Below are 22,428 nucleotides of genomic sequence, written 5' to 3' on the forward strand. Positions count from 1 at the left end.
GATAGTGTACGGGGATCTCTGGTCGGCGCGGACGCGGTGGGCCGAAGGGCCTGTTTCCGTGCTGTATCTCTAAATTAAACTAAACACTGGTCTTTTTATCCAGAGCAATTATTGATTATACATTGTAGATACTGTAATCTGGAGAACACAAGCTGTCTGAGATAATCCCAAAATGTTAATTTGCAAGTTAAATCAGCAAGGAAGGCAAATTCAATGCTGACATTGATATCAAGAGGACTGGAATACAAAAACAGATGTCATGCTGCGGTTCTACAAGGTGCGGCGCAGGCCCGATTTGGAGTACTGTGAGCAAATTTTAGCTCGATATCTGAGATTGTGCTGGCTCTGAAGAGGAGATTTACAAGAATGATTCCAAGAATGAGTGGGTCAGCATAAGATGAGCGTTTGACAGCACTGGGCCTCTACTCGCAGGAGTTTAGAAGGTTGAGGGGAGACCACATTGAAATTTACAGAATAATGAAAGGCATAGAGTGGATGTGGAAAGGATGCTTCCATTGGTGGGAGAGTCCAGGACTAGAGATCAAAGCCACAGAATTAAAGGCCGCTTTTTCAGAAAGGAAGCGAAGAGGAACTTTAGTCAGAGTGCAGTTAGTCTGTGGAACACATTGCCATAGAGGGCTGTGGATGTCAGGTCAATGGATATTTTTAAGGCAGAGATAGACAAATTTGTGATTCTAACGGGTGTCAAGGGTTACGCGGAGAAGGCAGGTAAATGGGATTCAGAAGGAGATCTGCTATGATTGAACGGCAGAGTAGATTCGATGGGCCGAATGGCATAATTCTGCTCCTATTAGTTCTTAACTCAGCAGGGTCCTTATGGAGGTCTAGACACAAAACATTGACCATATGTTAGCCTCTACAGATGCAGCCTGATCCATTGAGTACATCCAGTGGTTTGTCATTTGTTTTGTATTATATGAACATTGACTTCTCCAACTTTAGATAGTTCCTCTGTCCCTCTCTTCCCCTCCCCTTCCCAGATCTCCCACTGTCTTCCAGTCTCCACCCATATCCTTCCTTTGTCCCGCCCCCCTGACATCAGTCTGAAGAAAGGTCTCAACCCGAAACGTCACCCATTCCTTCTCTCCCGAGATGCTGCCTGACCTGCTGAGTTAATCCAGCATTTTGTGAATAAATACCTTCGATTTGTACCAGCATCTGCAGTTATTTTCTTACACTACGTACTAACATTTAATGTATTTGCAGTTCTTTCCTAAAAATGTTCCATTTAGAAAAAGGAAACTGCTTGAAAAATTAGCTGCTTCTCACTCAACATTTGTTGCCCAATCAACTGAGCAACTCCAGCATTTTTGATTTAGCTTATAGTTTCGAGATGCAGCATGGAAACAGTCATTTGGCACAACGAGTCTGAGCCGACTAGCGATCCCCATACACCAACTCTATCCTACACCCTGTGGACAATTTTACTGAAGCAAATTAACCTTCAGACCTTGGAGTGTGGTAGGAAATCCACGCGGTCATGGAATGAACAAACTCTGTAAAAACAGCACCCATAGCCAGGATCAAACCTGGGTCGCTAGTGCTATAAGGCAGCAACTCTCGTTCCATAGGTAGATAGCAGTTGGATGGGTTAATGGATTTGCCAGATCTAAACAATGCCTTGGTTAGACTGCAGATGTTGCATTACTTCTTGCAGCAAACAGCACAGATTTCACAGATCAATATCTGCTTGCGATGGATTATATTACAAGGGATCATGGAACCCATAGTGCTCACAGGAAATTTAGATTAGTGGGTCAGTCATTTACATTTTGAAGGCATAAAGATGAATCAATGATAGTGTTAAGTTAATTCTGCTAGTTTCTCTCAGATAGGGAGTACCACCTAAAAATTATGTCCACTCCAAGCAGAGGTCAAAGTGAGAAAATCTTCGACACTCAGTGGGCAGTGGAAGTTTGAAAAACCTTTGCAGACAGGAATTGAAACTAGATCGTTTGACAACTGTACACGTAAGATTGATTTAAGGGCGGCATGGTAGCGCAGCGGTAGAGTTGCTGCTTTACAGCGAATGCAGCGCCGGAGACTCAGGTTCGATCCTGACTACGGGTGCTGCACTGTAAGGAGTTTGTACGTTCTCCCCGTGACCTGCGTGGGTTTTCTCCGAGATCTTCGGTTTCCTCCCACACTCCAAAGACGTACAGGTATGTAGGTTAATTGGCTGGGTAAATGTAAAAATTGTCCCTAGTGGGTGTAGGATAGTGTTAATGTACGGGGATCGCTGGGCGGCACGGACTTGGTGGGCCGAAAAGGCCTGTTTCCGGCTGTATATATATGATATGATGATATGAACATCTAGCTGAGAGATTAGGAAAGAATAGAATTGGGTCAATAGACAATAGATAATAGGTGCAGGAGTAGGCCATTCGGCCCTTCGCGCCAGCACCGCCATTCACAATGATCATGGCTGATCATCCACGATCATCCATTCCTGCTTTCTCCCCATATCCTTTGCCTCCGTTACCTTTAAGAGCTCTATGTAACTCTCTCAAGCATCCAGAGAAATGGCCTCCACTGCCTTCCGAGGTAGAGAATTCCACAGATTCACAACTCTCTAGGTGAAAAAGTTAATTGTCATCTCACTTATAAATGGCCTACCCCTTATTCTTAAACTGTGGCCCCTGGTTCTGGACTCCCCCAACATCGGGAACATGTTTTCTGCCTCAAGCATGTCTAATTCCTTAATAATCTTACATGTTTCACTAAGATCCCCTCTCATCCTTTTAAATTACAGTGTATACAAGCCCAGTCGCTCCATTCTTTCAACATATGACAGTCCCGCCATCCCAGGAATTAACCTCGTGAACCTACGCTCCACTCCCTCAATAGCAAGAATGACCTTCCTCAAATTTGGAGAACCAAAATTGCACACAATACTCCAGGTTTGATCTCACTAGCGACCCGTACAACTGCATAATGGCCTCTTTGCTCCTATACTCAACTCCTCTTGCTATGAAGGCAAACACGCCATTAGCGTTCTTCACTCCCTGCTGTACCTGCATGCTTGCTTTCAATGACTGATGAACAAGGACACCCAGATCTCTTCCTAACTTCACACCATTCAGATAATAATCTGCCTTCCTGTTCTTGCCACCAAAGTGGGTAACCTCACATTTATTCACATTAAACTGCATCTGCCATGCATCTGCCCACTCAACCCAGCTCTCCAAGTCACCCCGCATCAACATAGCATCCTGCTCACATTTCACACTGCCACCCAGCTTTGTCATCTGCAAATTTGCTAATGTTACATTTAATCCCTTCATCTAATACCATGTGCTCTAATTTTGCCCACTAATCTCCTGTGGGACATTATCAAAGGCTTTCTGAAAAGTCTCTCTTGTCCATTCTCCGAGTTACATCCTCAAAAAATTCCACAAGATTAGTCAAGCATGATTTCCCTTTCATAAATCCATGCTGACTCGGACCGATCCTGTTACTGCTATCCAAATGTGCAGCTATTTCATCTTTTATAATTGACTTCAGCATCTTCCCAACCACCAAAGTCAGGCTAACTGGTCTATAATTCCCTGTTTTGTCTCTCCCTCCTTTCTTAAAAAGTGGTATAACATTAGCTACCCTCCAATCCACAGGAACAGATCCCGAAACTATAGAACATTGGAAAATTATCACCAATGCGTTTGATCACGCACGTTTCAATCAATAATGTAACAGGCAAAAAGTTAATTGTCTGGAGCCCAGCCTTCAACACCCCCAGCTCATCCCTAAAATTCTGGTTCTTGACCCTGTGGCTGATATCTGCTATTCGGCGTCTGGACTTTTTGACTGGCAGACCTCAATTACTTAGAATTGATCATAACATTTCCTCCACCCTGACTCTGAGCGTTCAGTCACTTTCTCTACTCCCTGTACACCCATGATTTTGTGGCCAAATAAAATACCAACTTGATATTTAAGAAGCAGAGACAAGGAACTGCTAGAACTTACCGATGGGGTGTAAACTGCCCAAGTGAAATATGACATGCTGTTCCTCCAATTTACGCTGGGCCTCACTATGACAATGGAGGAGGCCCATGACAGAAAGGTCAGACTAGGAGTGGGAGGGGAAGTTGAAGTGCTGAGCAACAGGGAGATCAGGTTGGTTGAGGCGGACTGAGTGAAGGTGTTGGGTGAAACGTTCGCCGAGCCTACGTTTGGTCCCACCAATGAAGAGAAGTTGACATCTGGAACAGCGGATACAATAGATGAGGTTGGAGGAGGTGCAGGTGAACCTCTGCCTCACCTGGAAAGACTGTTTGGGTCCTTGGATGCAGTCGAGGGGGGAGGTAAAGGGACAGGTGTTGCATCTTCTGCGTTTGCAGGGGAAAGTACCTGGGGATGAGGTGGTTCGGGTGGGGACGAGTGAACCAGGGAGTTCCGGAGGAAACGGTCTCTGTAGAAAGCAGAAAGGGGTGGAGATGGGACGATGTGGCCAGTAGTGGGATCCCATTGGAGGTGGCGGAAATGTTGGAGGATAATTTGTTGTATTTGACGGCTGATGGGGTGGAAGGTGAGGGCTCTGGGGGACTCTATCCTTGTTACGAATGGGGAGAGGGGGAGCAAGAGCGGAGCTGCGGGATATAGGGGAGACCCTAGTGAGAGCCTCATCTATAATGGAAGAGGGGAACCCCCGTTTCCTAAAGAACGAGGACATCTCTGATGCCCTAGTATGAAACACCTCATCCTGGGCACAGATGCGGCATAGACGGAGCAATTGGGAGTAGGGGATAGAGGTTTACAGGGGATAGAGGTTTACAGGGAACAGGGTGGGAAGAAGTACAGTCAAGATAGCTATGGGAGTCAGCAGGTTTGTAGTAGATGTCGGTCACTGGTCTGTCTCCTGTGATGGAGATGGTGTGATCCAGAAACGGTAGGGAGATGTTGGAGATAGTCCAAGTATATTTAAGAGCAGGATGGAAATTAGTGGTGAAATTTATAAAGTCCGTGAGTTCTGCATGGGTACAAGAGGCAGCACCAATGCAGTCGTCAATGTACCGGAGGTAGAGTTCGGGGATGGGGCCAGTGTACGCCTGGAACAGGGATTGTTCAACGTACCCTACAAAGAGGCAGGCATTGCTAGGGCCCATGCGAGTGACCATAGCAATGCCTCGGGTTTTGAGGAAGTGGGAGGAGTCAAAGTAGAAGTTGTTGAGGGGAAGAACCAGCTGTGCTAGGCGGAGGAGAGTATTGGTAGATGGAGATTGGCTGGTTCTGCGTGAGAGTATTGGTAGATGGAGATTGGCTGGTTCTGCCGAGAGTATTGGTAAATGGAGGCCCATAGTGAGGCCCAGCGCAAATTGGAGGAAAGCATCTCATATTTCACTTGGGCAGTTTACACCCCAGCGGTATGAACATTGACTTCTCCAACTACATCCTATCTTTGTCCCGCCCCCTCCCCTGACATCAGTCCGAAGAAGGGTCTCGACCCGAAAGGTCACCCATTCCTTCTCTCCTGAGATGCTGCCTGACCCGCTGAGTTCCTCCAGCATTTTGTCTACCTTCTCTGGAGAGCATAAACAGGTGACATTTTGGGTTGTCACAACGAAGAAGATTAGGGAGGTCAGGAATACATCATTAGCTAATGAGAGATCTGATCATGGACCTGATAACGGTGAGGAAGAAACCGTCCTTGAATCTAGTGGTATGTGCTTTTAAGCTGCTGCCTCTTCGGTTCAATCAGAGAAGAGGGAATGACCAGGGTACAAGTAGTCCCTGATTATGATGGCTACTTTCCCAAGGCAGTATGAATTGTAGCAGTTATTGGGGGAGGAGGATGGAAGAGGTAGGTTATGGCAGATCAGTTGCCAAATCAGACTGTGATGCATTCTTATAGATGCTGCCTCTGGTCCACCTGCAGACATTGGTAGGAGTCATTTGAGATATATCAATATTCCTTAACTTTCTGAAAAGTCGAAGCACTTTCTTGGCTGTGGTATTCATGTGGTTGGACCAGGACAAATTGTTGTTGATATTTATGCCTGGAACTCAAAACTCTCAACCATCTCCATTTCAACACGTAGATGCAGACAGGAATACCCGCTTCATGAAGTCGCCGAGTAAGCTCTTTCCTTTTGGATGTATTTGCTAGTTTTGCAGGGTTTTGAGATTGGCATGTCCATGAGCATTCTCTCGACGTTGCGCAGATGTACTATAGAATGTGTTCTGACAGGATCATCCCAGCCTGGTATGGCAACCGTTCTACTGTTGACTGCCGGAACCTGCAGACAGTGATGAACACAAACCTAGCCATTACGGGTTCGTCACTTTCTCCCATCCAGTCCATCTGCATGATTGCATGAGGAGGGCTGGAAGTATTGTTAAGTATGCCTGCCATCCTGGCCATTCCCTTATTTCTGCTACCTTCTGGGAGAAGATATAGGCAGTGAAGAAAGCTAATAGGGCAGTGAAGAAAGCTAATGGCATATTGGCCTTCATAACGAGCGGATTTGAGTACTGGAGCAAATAAATCCTTCTGCAGTTGTATAGGGCCCTGGTGAGACCACATCTGGAGTATTGTGTGCAGTTTTGGTCTCCGAATTTGAGGAAGGACGTCTTTGTTATTGAGGAAGGACGTCCTTGCTATTGAGGCAGGCGCAACGTAGGTTCATAAGGTTAATCCCTGGGATGGAGGGACTGTCATATGAGGAAAGAGTGGAAAGACTGGGCTTGTATTCACTGGAGGTTAGAAGGATGAGAGGGGATCTTATAGAGATGTATAAAATTATAAAAGGACTAGACAAGCTAGATGCAGGAAAAATGTTCTCAATGTTGGGAGAGTCCAGAACCAGGGGACACAGTCTAAGAATAAAGGGGAGGCCATTTAAAACAGGTTGAGAAGAAACTTTTTCACCCAGAGAGTTGTGAAGTTGTGGAATTTTCTGCCTTCAGTGAATTGGCCTCCATTGGATGAATTTAAAAGAGAGTTAGATAGAGCACTAGGGGCTAGTGGAATCAAGGGATATGGGGAGAAGGCAGGCACAGGTTACTGATTGTAGATGATCAGCCATGATCCCAATGAATGGTGGTGCTGGCTGGAAGGGCCAAATGGCCTCCTGCACCTATTTTCTATGTTTCTATGATCTTAAAGTTGTAAATCCAGATTTAAGAACAGCTCCCTCCCCATTTGTTTAGTTAAGTATAGTTAAGAGTCACAGCGGGAACAGGCCCATCGGCCCACCGAGTTTGTGCCAATCAGCGATCCCTACACACCAGCACCATCTTACACACTAGGAACAATTTACAATCTTCACTGAAGCCAATTAACCTACAAACCCGTATGTCTTTGGAGTGTGGGAGGAAACCAGAGCACCCGGGGAAAACGCGGTCACAGGGAGAACAAACAAACTCCGTACAGACAGGACCCGTAGACAGGATCGATCCCGGGTCTCTGGCGCCGTAAGGCAGCAATTCTACTGCTGAACCACTGTACCGCCCTGACTGTTGACTGCTATCCTGAACCAACCACTTTTTTTACAGTCCATTCCAGGTGTTGCAAACTCAGTTTTAACTCTACTTCATTTGGTTATTCTCTCACTGTGTTTTAATATATTTTGCACTACAATCTGGCACTGCACTGCTGTTTTGCATTCATCGTTCTATTTAATGCTGTATTTATTATTACTACCATGGTGGCGCAATGGTAGAGTTGCTGCCTTACAGCGAATGCAGCACCGGAGACCCGGGTTTGATCCCGGCTACGGGTGCTGTCTGTATAAAGTTTGTACGTTTTGCCTGTGACCTGTGTGGGTTTTCTACAAAATCTTCGGTTTCCTCCCACACTCCAAAGACGTTCAGGTTTGCAGGTTAATTGGCTTGATGCAAATGTAAATTGTCCCTAGTGTGCATAGGATAGTTTCAATGTGCGGGAATCGCTGGTCGGTGCGGACTCGGTGGGCCGAAGGGCCTGTTTCCGCGCTGTATCTCTAAACTATATGTACACTGCTTACTTTGTGAGCTTCAAGTGAATTTGCAGGAATTTCATTGGACACTTTCATTAACTACTCTGGCCCCGATATTCTTGCCAGGCACCAATCCCTGACCCACACTTCGTGTTGAGGGCTACCTTTCCTCACAGCTGCAATTTTCCATCCTTGGCAATTCTCACATATCCCTACTGCAATCAAACATATCCTGTAATATGCCACCAACATTGCATGCACTGCTGTGGCCTGACAAAGGTTTTATGCAATTCTAGCCTTAACACTCTGCTCTTAAATCCTATGCATTAGCTAATAAAGGAAGAGATCCAGAATGCATAATCACTTTAATGACCTGTCCCACTACCTTTAGGATTTGTGGATGAACCTCCAAGGTTTTCCAAACCACTAATATCCTCTGATAAACTGTAAATTCCCTTGCCTTGTGGCACATCTCCAAAACCTCATACTTCTCAGTATCAAATTCCAATAGCCACTTTGCTGCCCAGTTAATCCAGTTCATGTTGCAGTAAAAAAGATTTCCTTTCACTGTCAACCGTGTTAATGTCACAATTTTTTGTCATTCCCCTACAATTTGCAATCCTGTTGGAAACAGCCTTTCACTCACAAAATCAACTGTCAAATTTTACCCATTGATTTATTAAAGCTGTATCCCGAATGTTCGCCAACCTAAATACTAATCCTTCCACTTGGGCTTCGCACTTCTCATAAATTGCTGACAGGTTAGTTCTTTATTCCTCCTTGGGACTGATTAGAAATCTACAGTGCACACATGACAATATGATTGGCCATTTTCTGTACTCCAATCTAACCAATAGAGTCCTTTTTTATGACCCTTCTAAACTATCATGTCTTCTCACAGGTACAAAATGCTGGAGTAACTCAGCGGGACAGGCAGCATCTCGGTTAGAAGGAATGGGTGACGTTTCGGGTCGAGACCCTTCTTCAGATTCAATGGATGACGTTTCAGGTTATCATATCATATCATATATATACAGCCGGAAACAGGCCTTTTCGGCCCACCAAGTCCGTGCCGCCCAGCGATCCCCGCACATTAACACTATCCTACACCCACTAGGGACAATTTTTACATTTACCCAGCCAATTAACCTACATACCTGTACGTCTTTGGAGTGTGGGAGGAAACCGAAGATCTCGGAGAAAACCCACGCAGGTCACGGGGAGAACGTACAAACTCCTTACAGTGCAGCACCCGTAGTCAGGATCGAACCTGAGTCTCCGGCGCTGCATTCGCTATAAAGCAGCAACTCTACCACTGCGCTACCGTGCCGCCCTTCTCGACCCAAAACGTCGCCCATTGAGTCTGAAGAAGGGTCTCGACCCAAAACGTCACCCATTCCTTCTCTCCAGAGATGCTGCCTGTCCCACTAAGTTATTCCAGCATCTATCTGTAAAGTAAACCAGCACCTGCAGTTCATTCCTACACATGTCTTCTCAAAGCTATAATTGTTTATTCAAACAGCACTGCCCCTGCTACCTCCACAATATATCCTCTGAAAAATCCACAATACAGGAGACTGCAGATACTGAAATCTTGAACAAAGCCTAAATGATGAAAGAACTCAGCAGGTCTGGCAGAATCTGTGGAGAGATGGAATGTAAAGTAGGGTCCAGACCCAAACCATCCATTTCCCTCCACATGTTGTTTGAGTTGCTGAGTTCCTGCAGTTTGTTTTACCTAGAGAAGAGCTTTGACCAGCAAAGATCAATCACATCTCCAGTGACTCTTACAGACTTCCACAAATATGCCTTGGAAAGCATTCTATCTGGTTTCATCAGAGCTTGGTTAGGGAACAGCTCTGCCCAAGACCCAAGAAATTCCAGAGAGTTGTGGATGTAGCCCAGTCCATGTAAGAAGGGTCTCAACCCACAAAGTCACCTATTCCTTTTCTCTAGAGATGCTGCCTGACCTGCTCAGTTATTCCAGGTTCTCGTGTCCAACATACAAACCAGGCTACTCACCAATGACAGACACAAAATGCTGGAGTAACTTGGCGGGTCAGCCAACATCTCTGGAGAAAAAGAACAGGCTCTGAAGAAGGGTCCCAATTCGAAACGTCACCTATTCTTTTTCTCTAGAGATGCTGCCTGACCCACTGAGGTACTCCAGCAATTTGTGTCTATCTTTCGTATAAACAAGTCTCTGCAGTTCCTTCTTACACTCTTCACCAATGACCCTCTCTACACAACACTGCCTCAGAAAAGCAGCCAACATAATAAAAGACTTGTTCCACTGCTCTCCGCTCACGTCAGGCAAAAGGCACAGAGGCTTGAAAGCACGCACCACCAAACTCAGGAACTTCTTCCTCATTTCACATGCTTCTGAACATGCGGAAGAAGGGTCCTAACTCACATCCATGTTCTCCAGGGATGCTGCCTGACCCGCTGAGTTACTCCAGCACTTTGTGTCTGCTTTTAAACAGTTTCTACTGTCCAGTTTGATTCCACCTTATTGTGGGCTTTGGACTTTTTCTGTGGAACCGTGGTGTGCTGCAATGCTGAGAACTATATTCTGCACTCTGTATCTTTCCCTTTGCGCTACTGATTGCACTCGAGTTTGATTTGATTACATTCAGGTATATATATTCACCTGATCAGATTGGCTAGCATGCAGAACAAAGCTTTTAACTGTACATCTGTGCGTGTCGTTAGTAAACCTAAGCCACGATCACAGTGAATGTTGGGGTAGGTTTAAGGGGCCGAGTTGCCTCCTCCTGCTCCAGGTTTCTGGTGCAAGTCCTTGAGTTGCCCAGGCATTCAGAGAGCACCTCAGTTCGAATGGTTGGAGGGGGAAGCATCGTGACGTCACACGAAGCCACGCCTCTCATTGTGACTGGAGTAAGATGGCGATGCGCATGCCCTGTGCTGCGCGCTCAAAGATGGCAATCGATTTGCCCCCATCCCCCAGTAACCAGGGGCCGTCCCTACACGGATCCCACAGCTACCACCCGCCGCCACAAATCAATGTCGAAACCTCGCCGTCTGTGCGGATGCTGCCCGGAAAGTGCAACCACTCTTACCCACCCCCTTCCGTGGCGGCTCCACAGCGCTACTGCCTTTGTCCACCGGTGTCCTGCGCCCGACTTCCGAACACGGGCCGCGCCCCGCGTCTGCGCACAAGCCCCGCCCCCCCCGATCGCCACCGCACCGGCGCTTCGTTGGTCCGCGCCACCGACCGGAAACGGCGCGAGTCCGCCAAGCAAACCGTCAACCGTCTCGGGCCAGCGCGCCGCCTCCCGCTGTCACTCGCGCGCAAACCAATAGGGAGCGGCCCTGGCATCAGCCGACCCAGAGGCCCCTGTCCGTTGCACCAATGGGGTGCGAGGGCGGGCGCGGGTTGCGAGTTGCAAGCTCGGGTCATTGGGGCACTTTGTGCTGTGGTGTGTGCATGTGCAGACCAAGGTAGTGCTCGTACTTCCTTGAGATAGAATAGTGGTATTCGGTGCAGAGGACACCTTGATCTGCCGTTTTCACACTTTACCATTCCATATCTCGAGTCAACCTCTCCTCTGACTGTCAGTCTGAAGAAGGGTCTCGACCCGAAACGTCACCCATTCCTTCCCTCCGGAGATGCTGCGTGTCCCGCTGAGTTTCTCCAGCACTTTGTGTCTATCTTCAGTGTAAAACAGCATCTGCAGTTCCTTTCTACACAGATACCATAATGCAAAAATATTGCTCCTGTATCCAAACATTGGGTGTTTGGAAACATTTAAGGGAATCAAGCTAAATCACATCCACAGAGAAAACTACCAGAACTGGAGCTTTGGGTGGCCGGGTGCACAGAAAGCCGAGTCAATCGAGAAAGGGGCATACACCAATTGCTTTGTGCAACATAAAGCCTGGAAAAGTGTTGACATTGCAAAGTGAAAAGGGAAATTAGAAAAGACAAGTCTATGGAAATTAAAGGAGTAAAATAGAAGAAAGATCATATGTTTTATGTACAAATATATGAAGAGAATAACTCAAGGAAGAAGTGTCCTAACCCAAAACGTCTTCCGTCCATTCCCTCCACAGAGATGCCTGACCCACCAAGTTCCATGAGCACTTTGTGTTCGAGAAAGAAAGCGTAGATTCAGTGCCAAATAAGGTAATCTCCATCTGGAGTCAGATGAACTTTCTAAAGTTCTTAATGTTTTTGCAACTGTCGTGGCAAACGACAGATGGCAAACTGTGATGTTCTCAGGTGAACAAGTGAAACTGTGCATGGGATAGAAAGGAAGGGTGGCAAAGTATTTCACACCGATAAGCAGACATGTGTCTTAATGGGAAAGGGGAAACAATGTGATAAGTGGTTAACAAAGTAAGCCAAAGAAAATATTAGCACTAAAACGAGCATACAAATTGGCTAAACCGAAAGACAGACCAAAACAGAGGGATTTTTTCAAGAAGCAGCAAGCGATTATAAAAAGCCAACAAGGTGGGACAAAAATGGATTCTCGGATCAATTGGCATCTTATGTAAGAACTTTGATAGACATATAAAATTAAAGAAGCTAGCTATGTGAGATCGCTGGTCAGCGCCGATTTGGTGGGTCGAAGCCCAGTTTCCACGCTGTATCAACCTAAACTAAAAAAATTCTGGAGTAACAGAGTGGATCTGAAGAGGAGTTCTGACCGGATATGTTATTTGTCTATTCTGTTCCACAGATGCTGCCTGACCTGCTGAGGTCCTCTAGCAGTCTTTTGTCCAAGATAATCCCTTTGGCCTGCATTCGGCCAGTATCACTTAACTCTTATTCTAACAGATAACAGTTCTTATCTAACTGCCTGTCCAAATGCCTTTTAAATCTTGCAATTGTGTCTGCTTCCACCATTTTTTCTGGCAACTCATTTCACATATCCACTGTGATGTGAAAAAAAAATGACCTAAATGACTTCTTTCAATGTCTTACCTCTCATCTTAAACCAATGCCCTATGCACTGCCGGATTAACCTAGTAGCAAAAGTAGTATTTGCTATGGGCCCCACACTTTCGAGGGCACCGCACTAAATGCTTGTAATCGGCATCCCACTGAGGGGCGCTTTGTTGCGCGTGCTGCTCCCTAATCACCACGGTTTGACTGCGCTGGCGGGGCTGCGCGGATCAATGGGCAGCCGGCGTGTCACCACCCAACTGCCCAGTCTCCGGCCCTCTTACTCCACACACCTCCGGCCTCACCCAAACTCCTCACTCCTCTGGACATCTCTGCTCAAATATTGGCCTTGGCTCCCCACACATCCCAACCCTCACACTCCTCGCTCACCGGCTCATTTCTCTGAAGTCCCAGAGCTACTTTCACCATCTCATCAGCCCCCCCCCCCCTTCGCTCCCACTCCTCCGGCCCTCCTCCCTGCTCCTCGGGCCTCTCTCCCCACTCCTCTGGCACCTGCTGCCCCGAATCCTCCGCTGCTCACTCTTCCGCATACCTCTCGCCTGTTCTTTTCCTACCCCTCTGCCCCTCCCTCTCCTTACCAGGGCCTTCTCTCTCTCTGTTCACTCCTGCTGTCTTCTCTCTCTCGCGCTCCTCCGGCTCTCTCCTTCTCCCCCTTTATCCCTAGTCTTCTGTGCCACTCTCCCCCCTGCGCATCTCCATTATGCTCTCCCCGTTTTCACCGAACCTCCTCCCTCCATGCGCCCAACCCCATCCGGCCTTTACTTTCCGTTTCCATAGGCACTTTCCCTCACACTTTCCGCCGTTTCTGAGCCCCTACCGGTCCGTATCTCTCTCTCTCTCCCTCTCCCCCTCCCTCTTCTCCCTCCACCTCTCTCTCTCCCCTCTCTCTCTCTCTCCCCCTCTCTCTCTCTCCCCACGTCTCTCTCCCCCCTCTCTCTCTCTCTACCCCTCTCTCTCCTCCCCCCCCCCCCTCTTTCTCTCCCGCTCTCCCCTCTTCTGGCCCATACTCCCAAAATCCTGCGACTCCCTCTCACCCATCCCAAAACATCTTTCTCACCAATCCCCCGGCCTTCCCTCCTCATTTCCCGGGACCTTTCTCCTCCTCCATTATCTCCTCTACCCACACCAAGGTCCCCGGAGGACCTATCTGGGTGACGGACGCCTGATTTTCAATAGTAGGGTGACGACCCAAAGGGTGGTATGTGGGAGTGTCGGAAAATTGACGTCTATTCATCTGCAGATGGCAGCTTGGCGTTAACCTTGCTACCTTCGAATTGAAATAGGAAAAATATTAAGCTTGTCACGCAATCATTGATTGAAAGAAACAGCATGGAACACACGATAACTATCGATCACACTAGTTCTGTGTTATCCCACTTTCTCGTGCACTCCTTGCACATCAGGTATAATTTACAGAGGCCAATTAACCTACATACTCGTACGTCCTTGGGATGCAGGAGGAAACCGGAGAAACCAGAGAAACCAACATAGTCACAGGGACAACCTGCAAATAGCACTCAAAGTCAGGATCGTACTATGAGACAGCAGTGCCCCAATCTTAAATGGCATAATGATCCAACGTCACCGATGTTTTGACCGTTGCACCCAGATAACATCAAGAAAATAGATAGAAACATAGAAAATAGGTGCAGGAGTAGCCCATTCGGCCCTTCGAGCCTGCACCGCCATTCAATATGATCATGGCTGATCATCCAACTCAGTATCCCGTACCTGCCTTCTCTCCATACCCCCTGATCCCTTTAGCCACAAGGGCCACATCTAACTCCCTCTTAAATATAGCCAATGAACTAGCCTCAACTACCTTCTGTGGCAGAGAATACCACAGACTCACCACTCTCTGTGTGAAAAAAACTTCTCATCTCGGTCCTAAAAGACTTCCCCCTTATCCTTAAACTGTGGCCCCTTGTTCTGGACTTCCCCAACATCCAACCCCTTAAGAATTTTGTAAGTTTCTATAAGATCCCCCCTCAATCTTCTAAATCCAAGCGAGTATTCAATTGTTCACAGATTAGAAGATAAGCCAGCGGTGAGATTGTGAAACCTGTTTGTTCAATGGCTGTCACTGACATCAGCGGTGAGGCCATTTAATTGCCCCTCGGGGCTTTAGCAACAGTTATAAAAGACATCCACAACGCCGGGCAGGGTACGTCTGGGGGAACACACCTCAAAGAAAATGCACGCCCCACCTAGAGGCCTGGTATATGCCGTTTACTACACTGCACTTGCAGCCTTCGCAATCCCAGGTGAAGTATTCCGGAGATTATATCCGTTTTCTAACTGAATATTGACCTTCAACTTCAGTGAGTGCAGTAAAAAGAGTTGACCAGAGCTATTTGCCCTGAAAATCAATAGGAAGAGTGAATGCACGGTTTTGATTCCCATTGAAACGGGGATTACGTGTTAAAATGAAGGCGATTGACTAAACTATGCCAGTGGGTTCTTTCCCCCAAAGCTGAACGAATGGATGGACCCGGGAATGTACAGTCTGGGGTGGCTGCGGTAGAGGTAGATTTAAACGGGTGCTGGAGCTGAAAAGAAATGAACCGCGTTGCTGAGGGGAAACGGGCGAGGGGGCGGCACGATTCCACACAAAACGTGCGGGTTCAGAGAACTTCCCTTCGCGCTGAACTGTCTTGTGATTCTGTAGAAATATTAGAAAGTGCAGACGCTGCAAATCTGAGCAAAACGCAGAGTGCTGAAGGAACTTGGCGGCATCTGTGGAGGGAATGGACAGGCGGCGGTTTGGGTCTGGACACTTCTTCGGAGAGATGCGGGACAAAGCTTAGTCGAAATGCTTACCAATTTAGTAGTCTTCATGCAGCCATCAATCATGAGCTTGTCCCCATCACCTGTTGATTTATTCTTTTGCGTCTCTCTATCTTTTCAGCTGACATGTCGATGCACCCCTAAACCACTGATTTCACGTAACAAGCTCCACTTTCCTCCAACGGCCTTTCTACACCCTGCTTAGACCAGCCTACTGAAGGTACCAATAACACTTCCCCAATTTAAAGCAATGGTCTCGGCGCTTGGCTTAAATCTGCACTCTATTTGCTAAATCACCCTGCTTACTCTTAATTAATCTATTTGAAGCGGCATTTCTCAATGAGATTCGCTGCATCTGCTTTCTCCAATCGCCTCAGTTGTTTGTTGCCTTCCTCGTCAGTTGAATTGATTTGTTTTACATTGCAGAAGTAGATTTATAGAACTCTGACTCCTTCCTTCAAGATTTAAAGTCATTTGTATGTTGTCCCTCAACCCCCACCCTGTTTTGTTCAAAGTGTAGAGTGCCGCGAGAAAGTGGTGGATTACGCGCATTCCCGTGAAATCCAACAGGCAGCTAAACCATTTAAACCATTCCGGTTTAGGTTGAAAGTCGCCTAGTGTTCTTTTCTCCAACTGGTGTCACCACAGTGGAACCAATCAGGCTGGGGTCTCCGTGCTGTCAAACTAACGTCAAGGATCCGGTTCCGTCAAGACACCTAGTTCTGTGCATTGATTGTGCAGCAAAAAACTGCTGGAGGAACTCAGCGGTTAAAAATATAGAAAGATAGAGGTGCAGGAGTAGGCCATTCGAGCCAGCACCGCCATTCAATATGATCATGGCTGATCATCTAAAATCAGTAACCCGTTCCTGCTTTTCCCCCATATCCCTTGATTCCTTTAGCCCGAAGAGCTAAATCTAACTTTGCCTTGAAGCATCGGTGGAAGGACGGATGATATTTCGCGTCGGGAACCTTATTCACGCTGAGGACAACGTTTCGGGTCCTGTCCATTTCCTTCCACAATCGCTGCTCGACCCATTGAATACCACCTTTGTTTGTTGCTCCAGATTCCAGCTTCTCCCTTCGTGTCTCCAATACAGCGGTTGTATTAAGAATAGTGAAAATCTTGGAAAGTGAAAGGATTGGATAGAGTGGACGTGGAGAGGATGTTTCCGCAAGTGGGAGAGTCCAGGACTAGAGGTCATAACCTCAGAATTAAAGGACGTTCTTTTAGGAAGGAGGTGAGGAGAAATTTATTTAGTTAGAGGGTGATGAATCTGTGGAATTCTTTGTCACAGAAGGCTGAGGAGGCCAAGTCAGTGGATATCTTTCAGGCAGAGATAGATAGATTCTTGATTATATGAGTGTCAGAGGTTATTGGGAGAAGGCATGGGGAAGGGGTTAGTAGGAAGAGATAGATCAGCCATGATTGAATGGCGGAGTAAACTTGTTGGGCCGAATGCCCTAATTATACTCCCAATTCTTCTCACTAGGAATGAATAACTTGTTGACGTGAGCCTGCTATTACGACCCTAAAAGCATTTTTGATGTGACCTTTTGCAACTCTTTTCGCAATTTACCATTCTGTATTGTTTTGTTCGTAATGCTAAATTTGCATGTATTTAATTTGCGATTCGGTTTAAACAGTTTCTACGGCTTTTTTGATTGAAAGATACAGCATGAAAACGGGGAACCCAGTCCACGCCAACCATGAATCGATCAACTGTTCTCAACCCTAGTGTCAACCGTCCTCAAACTCTCAGTCTAAAGTTGGGTCTCGACGCAAACGTCACCGATTTCTTCTCTCCACAGATGCTGCCTGTCCTGCTGAGTTACTCCAGTGTCTTGTGTCTAACCGTTTTCAATCGTTCTATGTTATCCCGCTTTCAATAGACAATAGACAATGGACAATAAGTGCAGGTCGGCCATTCGGTCCGTCGAGCCAGCACCACTATTCAATGTGATCATGGCTGATCATTCCCAATCAGTACCCCGTTCCTGCCTTCTCCCCATACCCCCTGACTCCGCTATCCTGAAGAGCTCTATCTAGCTGTCTCTTGAAAGCACTCAGAGAATTGGCCTCCACCGCCTTCTGAGGCAGAGAATTCCACAGATTTACAACTCTCTGACTGAAAACGTTTTTCCTCATCTCCGTTCTAAATGGCCTACCCCTTATTCTTAAACTGTGGCCCCTGGTTCTGGACTCCCCCAACATTGGGAACATGTTTCCTGCCTCGAACGTGCCTAACCCCTTAATAATCTTTCGCATCTACTCCCTACACAGGCCAAAAACAAATGCCAATTAACCCACCACGTCTTGCGGTTGGGATGGGGAAGGGGTGGAGTACCTTGAGGAACCCCACTCAGTCACAGGGAGAACCTGCAAATTCCACAGAGGAAGCACCCGATGTCAGCAATGAATCTGGGCCGCAGGAGCTGAAATGCAGCAGCCCCTACTGCACTTAAATATTGACTTGTTTGAAATGTCCCTACAATGCCGTTTCCCTGTGACTTTAAAATCCCTTACCAGCAGTTGAGATCATTAAATGATAGTCGGGCATTTTGGCTGAAAGTATCAAACCCGGTCATTTTAATTCGACATCAAAGTTACTTCTGTCGAAGGTAAATTCTTTAACCGAACCTCTTTCTGCAGTTAATTTGGTGGCGATTGTGATCCTGTCGCGAGGAAAGTGCGGTCTCTCCAAATGTATCACTCGGTACCTGCTGTCCATGGCGGTGACGGATCTCCTGGTTATTATCACGGCAGTGCTACTAAATCGGGTTCCTGCCATTTATTTCCCAAGTAGCTTCATGTCCATTACTCCCGTATGCAGTCTGAGCATCGCACTCATCTATGCCGCGAGAGATTGTTCCGTCTGGTTAACCGTCTCTTTTACCTTTGATCGGTTTGTGGCCATCTGCTGCCAGAAACTCAAAACAAAATATTGCACCGAAAGGACGGCAGGCGTGGTCATCGGAACAATTTGTGTTTTGGGCTGCCTCGTCAACATTCCCTGGTACTTCTTACACGAACCGATCTACATAATTGACAACGTCCCTTGGTATTGCAAATTGAAAGAGATGCGATATTCCTCACCCATTTGGGCAGGTTTTCATTGGGTCGACCGCATTTTGACCCCTTGCCTCCCGTTTCTCCTCGTTCTTTTTCTTAACGCTCTGACCGTCAGACACATTCTCGCGGCTAGTCGAGCACGCAAGAGGCTCCGCGCACAGAGTAACGGGGAGAAGCACCATGATCCCGAGATGGAGAGTCGGAAGAAGTCCATCGTGTTACTCTTTGCTATCTCTTGCAGTTTCATCCTGCTGTGGTTGGCTTACGTCGCCTATTTCGTCCACGAACGAATTCACGTGAATTATAACATCAAAGGATTCAACGATCCCGTATTTATTCTCCTGGAGAGTGCGAATATGCTTCAGCTCTTGAGTTGTTGTACAAACACATTCATTTATGCAGTGACTCAGAGAAAATTCAGAGAGCAATTAAAGATGGCAGCGTTATCTCCTCTGACTTTAATAAGTAAACTTGTCACGCGTTGATATGAATAAATGTCAATGTTAAATATAACCTACTGCATGGTTTCTAATTTAAAACAATGCCGTTATCTGCAGCTATCCAACAAAAGTGTTAGAAACAGTCTCCTACATATGTGGTCAATCTTCACAGGTTATCGTATACACAACAGCAGGAAAATCGAGCATTTGGTGTTGGACCCGAAGAAAGGGAATTTTGTAGAGTTCCTCCGAGAAGGTTTCTTAGAGCAGCTTGTAGTGGGGTCTGTCAGGGAAAAGGCAATTCTGGATTTAGTGTTGTCTAGTGACCCGGATTTGATCAGTGAACTCAAAGGTAAAAGGAACCAGTAGGAGGTAGCGACCACAATATGATGAGATTCACCCTGAAATTTGAGAGGGAGAAGTTGAAATCGGTTGTGCCGGTATTACAGCCGAGCAAAGGGATAAGGGAAGAGCTGGCCAAAGTTGACTCCGAAAAAATTAAACAGAAAAGTAAATTATTGCTATTTGCCCGCGTGCCATGTGGTCTTCGAATGTCTCCCACTTCCGGAATGTAGAAGTATCTGTACGTAGCTCATCCCAGTCTGTTGGAGGTTCTCAGCAGGCCAGACATCATCTGTGGAGGGGAATGGGCTTCTATCCACAGATGCTGCCCGACCCAGCAGTCCCTCCAGCTGTTTGACGACTTTAGGAACTGTCGATGCTGGAATCAGCTTTTCGACTTGAAACCTCGCCTATACTTTCCCTGCACAAATGCTACCTGCCCGTTGAGATACTACAGCATTTTGTGTTTTTCTGCAATAGATTATTTGCTCGCAACTCCTGCCTCCGCACTTGCTGTAACTGTACATTCCATGTCGACGTTTGCCAGGGACTGCTCAAGGATATTGATTTTCCCCCCAAAATTTCCCAAATGATGTCTACATGAACTTTAACTAAGCCTTTGATATGACTCTCCGAGTACGCTGCTCTAGAAGATTGTCATATGGAATCTACGGTGATTTGGTATGCTGGATTCATCACTGGTTTGATCATAGAGCACGGGCGGATAATGGTGCAGATGTTTATTTTCGAACTGGTCGATGACATATAAAATTCTTAAGGGGTTGGAGAGGCTAGATGCGGGAAGATTTGTGTTGTGTTCCCGATGTTGGGGAAGTCCAGAACCAGGGGTCACAGCTTAAGGATAAGGGGGGAAGTCTTTTAGGACCGAGATGAGAAAACATTTCTTCACACAGAGAGTGGTGAGTCTGTGGAATTCTCTGCCGCAGAAGGTAGTTGAGGCCAGTTCATTGGCTATATTTAAGAGGGAGTTATATATGGCCCTTATGGCTAAAGGGATCAGGGGGTATGGAGAGAAGGCAGGTACAGGTTACTGAGCTGGATGATCAGCCATGATGGCGGTGCAGGCTCGAAGGGCCGAATGGCCTACTCCTGCACCTATTTTCTATGTCTATGTTTCTATGACCCCTGAAGTTCCACGAAGATTTGTGTTGGGATCTCTCCCACTTGCTGTGTAAAAAAACAGGATCTTCGAACGATATGATGTTCTGATGTACAAATCTTGAAGTTCCTGTATACGTAAGAGGATAGAATTGTAAACAAATCATATGAATGTTTGACCTGGTTGCTTCGCTTTATTGGATATAAAAGTTGGGACATTGCGATGCATCAGTATACAACATTGGTTGTGCCACATTTAGAATATTACATGCAATTCTGGTGGCCGCATTACAGGATGTTCAGCCTTTGTCGAGAGTATACAAGGCGTTCATCAGGATGTTGGCTAAGTGTTATTCATAAGGAAAGGTTTGACACACTTTGATTGTTTTGTTAAAAGTTAAAGGTGTTTAATTGTCATAGGTCCCAGATAGAACAATGAAATTCTTACCTGCAGCAGCACAACATAATACGTAAACATAGTAGACTGTAAACAATATAATAAACGAGAAAACAAGTTCAGAATGAACACACGAACGCACGCGCGCGCACACACGCGCGCACACACACACACACACACACACACACACACACACGTGTGCATATAAAAAACAAACAAACAGTAATAGTGCAATAATAACAATAGTAGTACATGTAGTTCAGTGCGTATTTGAGGTTGTAGTGGCTAATAGCATAATGGCTGCAGGGAAGAAGCTGTTCCTGAACCCGGACGTTCTTCCCGATGGCAGGGGTGAAATCAATGTGTGGCCAGGCCAGTGTGGTTCTCTGATGATGCTTTTTGAGGCAGCGACTCCGGTAAAACCCTTTGATGGTGGGGAGGTGAGAACCCGTGATGGACTGGACAGTGTTCACAAATATTTCGCAGTCTCCTTAGCTCCTGGGCGTACAAGTTGAGGAACCAGGCCATTATTCATCCATTCAATGTAGCTCTCTACAGTACACCTGTAGAAGTTCAAGATATGCCAATTAGAGTATAAGAAAATAACTGCAGATGCTGGTACAAATCGAAGGTATTTATTCACAAAATGCTGGAGTAACTCAGCAGGTCAGGCAGCGTCTCGGGAGAGAATGAATGGGTGACGTTTCAGGTCGAGACCCTTCTTCAGACAATTAGAGTAGGAGGCTAAGGCGCTCAGCGATAGAAGTATATAAATCCATGATAGACCGAGAAACAGTCTATGTACTAGCATCTGCAGTTGCTTTCCAAGAAAATGTATACGGTCAGAAACTTTTCCTACAATATAATTGTCAAAAACAGAGAATATGGGTTAATGGTGAGAAGGGCGGAAGTTTAAAGGAATTTAGAGGCAAGTTGGTTTTTACAGACAGTGGGAGGTGACCGGAATTCGCTGCCAGGAGAAGTAGACAATTAAGAGACATTTAGACAGGCACCTGAATGGGCATGGGATAGAAGGATAAAGGCATTGTACAGGCAGATGGAATTAGTTTAGATTGACATGATGGTATGTGTAGTCATGGTGGGCCGAATGCTCTGTTCCTATTCTGCTTAGTTTTGTCTTCGCTAAGTGCAGGACTCATTCTCTGAACCAATAATGATTTGCAATTGTCCGCCAACTGAGCGAAAACAAAGCGAAGAGCAGATGGATCCGTGCGTTTTTGTTGTCTCCGAATCCCTCCCGGCTTTTTGATACTATTGATCTGGTGTGCGCTTAGTCTGTACGGTTGTTAATTATTAACCATGGTGATCTGCGGTTGGAGTCACATCTTGATTAAACTATTAAACTGTTTACCTGTAGTAAAATTCAAAATGCTGGGGTAA

The 22,428-nt window shown here is 46.4% G+C and overlaps 2 protein-coding genes across 2 annotated transcripts in view; one reads left to right on the forward strand and one right to left on the reverse strand.

Moving 5' to 3' along the window:
• Positions 1 to 11,223, reverse strand: part of LOC144601114 (uncharacterized) — a 552,083-nt gene extending 540,860 nt beyond the window's left edge. The window contains exon 1 of the mRNA XM_078413066.1: positions 11,022 to 11,223. The gene's annotated coding sequence lies outside the window, so the exon portion shown is untranslated. The remainder of the gene's footprint in view (positions 1 to 11,021) is intronic.
• Positions 10,841 to 19,214, forward strand: LOC144600784 (putative G-protein coupled receptor 139). The gene is made up of 2 exons (XM_078412676.1): positions 10,841 to 11,399; positions 18,310 to 19,214. Exons 1-2 carry the CDS (start codon positions 10,841 to 10,843, stop codon positions 19,212 to 19,214), a joined length of 1,464 nt encoding a protein of 487 aa, XP_078268802.1.
• The last annotated feature ends 3,214 nt before the right edge of the window (positions 19,215 to 22,428 follow it).

This window comes from Rhinoraja longicauda, chromosome 16, assembly GCF_053455715.1.
Source record: "Rhinoraja longicauda isolate Sanriku21f chromosome 16, sRhiLon1.1, whole genome shotgun sequence".
Taxonomy (NCBI): Eukaryota; Metazoa; Chordata; class Chondrichthyes; order Rajiformes; family Arhynchobatidae; genus Rhinoraja; species Rhinoraja longicauda.

What these genes read in the sequence shown, in the direction of transcription:
- LOC144600784 (XM_078412676.1), top strand. Translation starts at nt 10,841, where the DNA reads ATGGCGATGCGCATGCCCTGTGCTGCGCGCTCAAAGATGGCAATCGAT. An exon ending in GTGTGCATGTGCAGACCAAG is followed by an intron (nt 11,400 to 18,309) that starts GTAGTGCTCGTA and finishes CTCTTTCTGCAG; the next exon opens with TTAATTTGGTGGCGATTGTG.